The 7,579-nt window shown below is 36.3% G+C and overlaps 1 protein-coding gene across 1 annotated transcript; it reads left to right on the top strand.

Annotated features, from left to right (window-relative positions):
* The first annotated feature begins 4,970 nt into the window (after positions 1-4,970).
* Positions 4,971-7,031, top strand: LOC122662215 (putative UDP-glucuronate:xylan alpha-glucuronosyltransferase 5). The gene is made up of 2 exons (XM_043857796.1): positions 4,971-5,793; positions 6,100-7,031. The coding sequence occupies exons 1-2, from the start codon at positions 5,004-5,006 to the stop codon at positions 7,023-7,025; spliced, it is 1,716 nt and encodes a 571-aa protein (XP_043713731.1). The 5' UTR covers positions 4,971-5,003; the 3' UTR covers positions 7,026-7,031.
* The last annotated feature ends 548 nt before the right edge of the window (positions 7,032-7,579 follow it).

The raw sequence follows: 7,579 nt of genomic DNA, 5'->3' as shown, positions 1-7,579 counted from the left end.
TTAAGATTCATGCATTGTTCACTCTTAGCTTTTGTATGATATTTTTTTAGGGGGAGTTAATCCTTTATAGGAAATCAGATGACTATATTAAAGTTAAAAGGTAATACAAAGTCAAAACATGAGGCTTATATTCACAAGAGATTGGTACAATTTGAACCAATCAAAGTTAGCCCTCTATGTATCAAGAAACTCCATAGATTGGAAACCACTATGATGAAAGGACAGAGGTTCTCTTCACCCGTGTTGAAGAGAGAATTTCTTAATTCATGGTATATATCTACCCCCTTTTTTTTTTGGTAGAAAGATAATCCATTAAAAGAGAACAGATTACAACATGCTCGTTGTTCCGGTAGGAACATCAAAGCAAGGATTGGAGCTAGGTCAAATAATTCTATCCGTAATGGATAGGTGTATTGTAGACTTTCATAAATTGAGGTGCGAGCTAACAATTATATTTACTATTCCAAGAGTCCAATTATAGCATCGAATCACCTTGGATGAGGAGATTCTCTCTTCATACTGGCTGGCAAAAAGCTTTCTCCTTGTTGTAGTTAACCCTTAATGCTAATATGAGTATGACCGACTACCCATGTTTCTAGGTAGGCAAGTCTAGGGAGGGTTATATAGGTGAGCTTTGGCTCTTCCATGTGGAAGGTTAGATGGGGCTGCAATTTTGTGAATAGGTGGATTTAAGGTCCTTTGTTCACATATTAAGTTCATCCGAATTGAAAATTAGAGGTTTTTTTTTTTTTTTTGACAAGAAACTAAATTTATTTATTAACGAAAGTTAGCAAACGAGAATCTCTTGCTGAGATAAGCCCTATTTACAATAAAAGAAAGAGGGTTAGACCACCAAGTTCTAGGCAAATTAATCATTGAAGCACCTGAGGCAAAGAAATGAGCCTCTCTGTTCAAAGATCTAGGAATGAAACTAAACAACATTTGGGTTAAAACATAAAGAAAGTCGAAGAATATCATTTGAAATTAGAGTTGACCAAGTGGTAAAATAAATTATTAAAAAAACTAAGGACTATACTTTTGGTTGCCTCGATTTATAACTTTTTTTTTTTTTTTTGGAGATAGAGTATTTATATATTTTCTAGGATTTTTATCCTCTCAAGTGCAGTGCACCACGGATCTTTATCCTCTCAATTTGCCCGCTCCTCAATTTCCACAATTCCATCTAATAGGGAGGTCAAAAATGACCACCTTACCCCCTGCCCGAACACACTGCCCGGGTAGGGTCCACCTCCCGCTATTAGAGGAATTGAGGAAATTGATGGGTAGGCAAATTGAGGTGATAATTTTCCGTGCACTACACTTGAGAATCCAACCCTCTATCTATACTTTTCTTAACACCAATGAAAGGGTACTTACACCTCAGCAAAAAAAAAAAAAAAAAAGGCAAAAGATTCTTTTTTCGATAACAAAATGAAAAAGGCATCTCTAGAATACATACGAAATTGCACCGCATAGAAGGGTGGTGTGTCAAATTACACTATTGGACATCTAGAAATGATGTGGATTTGCTCAAAGTCAAATTATGTACAAACTCAAATTCAATCACATACCTTCTCATGTATTTGATATATTTTCTAGTAGTTTTCAATTGCTCATGTATTGGCATGTACCCTTCTGTAGTCCTAGAAATTTCAATGTTGTTAACTTTTTTACCCTAAAATTTGACATGTGTGCAAGGGACTCTGGGATCTATTTGGTCACAAAATTATAGTACCATTCAACTTGCCATGTAGGAGATATTTGTCCAGTCAAGGTACGCACCCCATAGATTATGTATTCTAGAGAAACAAATACCAAGTAATAATTAACGTGATAATTAAATACAGAATGTTCTACCAAAAGAAAATTAAATACAGAATATCAAATTTAATAGAAGGAAAAACTTATATATGGGCAAGAGATCATTGTACTACTTTATTATCCCTATTTAACTTTGATTTCTCTTCTTTCATATCTTCCAAATCTCCTCTTCAATTTCTCCCTAAGCTAACTCAAATGCAAAAGAAAAAGATAAAGAATTGAAGAGCCTTGTAATCTTTCTTTCATTGTGATCTTCAATTTCAATGTTAAACATCAACAATCTTTTTGTCAAAACCCGTGCAATCCATTCATTCGTATGGAAGATTAAACGTCAGCAGCTGTGAGGATCTTTCCAAGAACAACTTATCACCAAACCTTAATCAAATACCACTCTAAAGATGAACGTGTTAATACAGTTTATTACATGGAAACACAAAATTAGAAGTGATAAATTGGAACTTGTACATAAATAAATACCAAGTCTGTTTCCTCCAATATGAGTTTAATTAAGAAACAATAGTACATCGTGGATAGGCCTAGGAGTGTCAACTGGTCGGGCCTAATCGATTTCGGTCTTGGGTTAATAGGTCCCTACCAATTTAAGGCCTTGTATCATTTAGGTAATTGAGCCTTGTAGGCCACAGCATGGACACATTTCTATTCGATCGGTTTTGCCTGTTTCCAGTCCCTAATTGGGCTAATCGGGATTTTTAAACAAGCTAACTAATTAATTGTGCTATAAATGGGTAGGTTATCTATTGATCATAGTACATGGAAACATAGAATTGGCCGATCTAAAATAAGGATGTGGCCGTTATTGATATAGTTATGATACCAAGATATGATACCGATGCATATCACTGATTAAAATTTTAACTATTTGGTTAATTTTATCAAATAGAAGTTGATTTAGGAATTATGTAGAAAAATTTTGGACACCTTGGTCAAACCTGTGATAATTAGTTCAAATGATACAATTACGACAAATTTTGATAAACTTTAGTGATTTTTGGTGAAACTCAGGATGTTAAAGATTTAGGGTGTAGGGTTTTATGGTTTAAGGTTTAGGGTTTAGGGTTCAGGGTCTTATAGTTAAACTTTTGATAATTTGGTCAATTTTGTCAAACTAAAGTTAATTTAGGTTATATTTAGAAAGTTTTGGATACTTTGATCAAACTTGAGAAAATTAATTCAAATGATATAATTTTGACAAACTTTAGTACCCCTACTTAAACATGGGATATTAAGGGTTTAGGGATTTAAGGTTAAAGGTTATAATGGAAGACATTTTATAAAAAAAAAATAAAGATAATTTTTGACAAACAAACTTCATCCTTGTGATATGTTGGACAAGATAAAAATCAAGATATTTTCGAGAAATCTTGTCAAACCTGAGCTTTTGTTGAAGATAGAATTTAGGAGGGCTGAGGTTTGGTGGAAGCATGCGATTAGTTGCTTGAAGGGTAAAATCAAGGTTGATAGCTGGCCGGCCCTATTTGAGTCACCAAGTTGCTACCTTAGAAGCTCAATTTACGAACCTAGGGTTTTGTATTGCAATGTTAATCAATTTTGATCAAAATGAATAATATTCAGGCATAATTAGGTACAGTTTAGACATCTTGATCATACTCGTGAAAATTAAGTCAAATAATAGAGATTTTGATGAAATTAGGATTATTTTGTCATTTTTGTCAATATTGACCTATATTGTTAAAAATGGGGTACTATGGTCATTTATGGCATAATAGTGATATTTATATTATGAATATGGAAATTTGTTCAAATCCTAGACATTTGGTAATCTTTGTTAAACATGCATTTTTTAGATCAACCTTGCGATATGTTGGCCAATTTTGATCAACTTGGCATACCTAGTTTAAACATGAAATGTTATGGTCATTTAAGACATAATAGTAAATTTCTATTCTGAATAGGGATAATTAGATCAATTATGACATTCATTTTTTTGTTCAACCTTGCGAGATATACTGACCACGTGGCAAGTTCATAACATTCAATAATTACAAAATGTCATCCTTGACCAATATTCATTGTTCTCGTACACTTTTATGCATCTATTTTGTTTTTATAGTGTTACATACATGACAATTTTCATCTGCACTCATTTCATTAGAATTCAGAAAATTAAACATAAGAAAATTCAATAAGTCTTGATGAATTCGAACCACCATCTATTGGGGAATCCCCAAATGCTTTACCAGTTTGAGCTAATGACTCTCATACAAGAAAGCAAATGATAGAAATTACAAGGCTACACTAGAATCATCAACTAGGCTATTAAAGATTAGGGAAAAAGTTCTCTGTCCGGGAGTGTGGCCTATGCCAGCACTCCCATGAGTCTATCTCTCTCCTCCCCATGTGAAAAGACACCTCTGCCCTCTTGTTTCAAGGAGGAGAGAGATAGACACATGGGAGTGCTGGCGTAGGCCACACTCCTGTACAGAAAACTGCTTCCCTAAAGATTAATACAATCAGGCAAGCTCCAGTTCAAGTTGAGACTCGTGAATCTATAAGATGTTGCTGAATGGGTTCTCTTTTCTCCTCCATCTGCATAAGAAGATAGTCAAGCATAAAAATATACACACGTAAAAAGTGAAGGGGAGAAAAAGAGACTGCTGCATGGTAAAATAACCATCCTGCCCCCATGAAAGACGGACATGTCCACCGTGTCGATGCTTCTGCATGTGCTCCCATTGGCCCCTGCAAATACCCAAAGGCCACACTTCCCCATAATATATAGATATGCAGTATGATTTGGGATTTGCACATAGACTTGTTGGTGGGCCACACGAGGGGTATGACCTTTTGAGGTTCAATTTATATTCGTTACTGTTGTTGTTCATGCTCACCAAATTAGGGAACAAAATATTAAATGGTTCATTTTGCATGCATTCCTTCCTCTTGTGTTGATCAGTTAGATTATAGATAAGAGAGGCCATTAAGGTATAAAATAGAATTATCCAACTTCATGTTGCACTTGAATGTTCTCTATCCAAGTCCAAAATTAATCTCTCTATTTTTCTTTCATTCCCTATGACCTTAAAAGATTCATAAAGTCCATGAACAAGCTCTTATCAACCCCAAGTCAACACTACTGCACAAGTAATAATCCCTTCCATTTACAGACTTGAAGCTTTTACAGTAAGAAGTGGGAAGCTGAAATGGCTTCCAAGTCCAAGGGTTCAGGTCCCAGGTTCAAGCTCTTTGCCATCTCTCTTCTCTCTGTGTCTCTCTCCCTTCTTATTCTAACCTCAACTTTCCAGCCAAAAACTCACCACATTGTGGTTCATCACCTGCAAAATCGATTGCCTGGGGAAATGTCCAACTGGGCAATGGATATACCGATGGAGCTGCCAAAGAAACTGTCCCCTCCATGTGATTTCATTGGTAAAGTGTTCAAAAGGGATGCCAAGATAGGTCTAGTGAACATAGAGGAAGGAGGAGAAGAAGAAGAAGAATGGGCAGCATTGGGAAGGACAAGTGTGGTACAGTTCGATCAAGTGCAAGAAGAGATACAGTGGAAGGACTTGTTCCCTGAATGGATAGATGAAGAGGAGAAATGGAGGCAACCCAATTGTCCTGAGATTCCAATGCTGAAGTTCAAAGACTACGAAGAATTTGATGTTGTGGTGGCCAAAATCCCCTGTGGAGATGTAGTTCAGAAACAGGGCCAAGGGTTAAGGGATGTTTTCAGGTTACAAGTCAATTTAGTGGTTGCTAATTTGGTAGTAAGGAGTGGTAGGAGATACTATGATGACGGCGATGATGATCGGACGGTGTACGTCGTGTTCATTGGGTCTTGTGGACCCATGTGGGAGATCTTCAGGTGTGATGATCTCTTGATACATGAAGGTAACTCTTGGATTTACAGACCTGATTTGAGGAGACTATTACAAAAGGTGCATATGCCTGTTGGATCCTGCAAACTTGCTCTACCTCATATGATACAAGGTGAGTTTATTCCTCTCAATCTTTTCTTCATTTCCTCATGTCTATAACCATGGATCCTTTCAACTCCCCAGATAGATTATTTCTTGTTGAAGAGGTAGAATCTGTAAAATTAAGTTTATCAAGTTAGGTTTAGCAATTACCAAGACTCTACTGGTCTTATTGTGAGGTAGGTGAGCTGCAACAAATTAAATGAGCCCTTGCCCCTAGGCCTCTTTAATGGGCTTTGTGTTTCTCTAAAATCCCTCCACTAAAATTCAAAACTTTCAAATTAGGATTCTAATAAAAGATGTTGTGGTTGAGATGCAGGTGAAGGAAGAGTTAATTATGATTTCTCAAAACTGTATAACCCAATAGAACAACCAAGAGAAGCTTATGTAACAATCCTGCATTCATCAGAAGCTTATGTATGTGGTGCCATAGCTTTAGCCCAAAGCATAATCCAAACTGGTTCTTCCAAAGATCTTGTCCTGCTAGCCGATCAATCCATAAGCAAGAAAACCCGGCAAGCTCTTCGGACATCTGGCTGGAAAATCAAAAACATCAAGCGAATTCGAAACCCACTTGGCCGTAAAAATGCATACAACGAGTGGAACTACAGTAAGATTCGGTTGTGGCAATTAGTCGAATATGATAAGGTCATATTCATAGACTCCGATTCGATTGTTTTAAAGAACATAGATAAATTTTTTGGTTCACCAGAGTTATCAGCTGTGGGAAACGATAAGTTTCTATTCAACAGTGGGATTATGTTGATCGAGCCATCAATGTGTGTGTTCAAGTTATTGATGAAGAAGAGACATAAATTGGTTTCTTATAATGGAGGAGATCAAGGTTTTCTTAATGAAGCTTTCACATGGTGGCACCGTTGGCCTGCAAGATTGAATTATTTGAAAGTGTTTAATGGGTCGAGGGAGAAAGATGAAACAGAGCATGATCAGGTGCTGGCGGAGAATGTGTATGGAATCCATTATTTGGGGTTGAAACCATGGATGTGTTATAGAGACTATGATTGTAACTGGGATAGGTTGGATTTTCAACGTTTTGGTAGTGACTCGATTCATAGTAGGTGGTGGGAAGTCTATGATGCAATGCCTAAGAGGTTGCAGAAGTATTGTGGTCTTACAGAGCGCATGGATGTTAGGATCAACAAGTGGAGAAGTAGAGCACGGTTTGCTAATTTGTCAGATGGACACTGGGAGATCCAAGTGAAAGACCCCAGACAGCGCCTTTGATATGTCCTTATTTGCCTTTTTTTTTACGAAAGGCAGGCCTAGCTAGAATCATGGTTTTAGAGTTTTATACGGTATCGAAACAGGTATCGATTCACTTGAAAACCGATATGTTATCAGATTAATATCGGTATGGATCGGCTGTATCGGATAAATATATCCATCCCATTCTCCTTTAATAATAAGAAGTGAAATTGAGCAATAGCTTTTCAAATCAACCTTCTCCTGACTGAGATAAGCAAGTTTGAATGGTTACCATTTTCAACTAAGAACCCTTTGTCTTTGATGCATAGGTGTTTTTGTTTTTGGCCCATCAGTTAAAAAACGGGATCGGAATTGACAAATGTTAATGTTGGATTTTTAAATGATTTTAAAATATTGGATTCAAAATATTGTTATTTTTTTATAAAAATGTTTATTAGAGAGTTTTATCGTTTTCGAATTGATATTTAGATGATGAATTGGTGTACCTATTGGAACATGTTTGAATGGTCAACAAACAAGTCTTACGAGAAAAAAACATATATTGTGGGCATATCCTTTGAGGACATCCCTTG

Source organism: Telopea speciosissima, chromosome 1 (assembly GCF_018873765.1).
Source record: "Telopea speciosissima isolate NSW1024214 ecotype Mountain lineage chromosome 1, Tspe_v1, whole genome shotgun sequence".
Classification (NCBI taxonomy): domain Eukaryota; kingdom Viridiplantae; phylum Streptophyta; class Magnoliopsida; order Proteales; family Proteaceae; genus Telopea; species Telopea speciosissima.
Note: the sequence above shows the minus strand (reverse complement) of the source record. Positions and strands in the feature narration are given on the sequence as shown.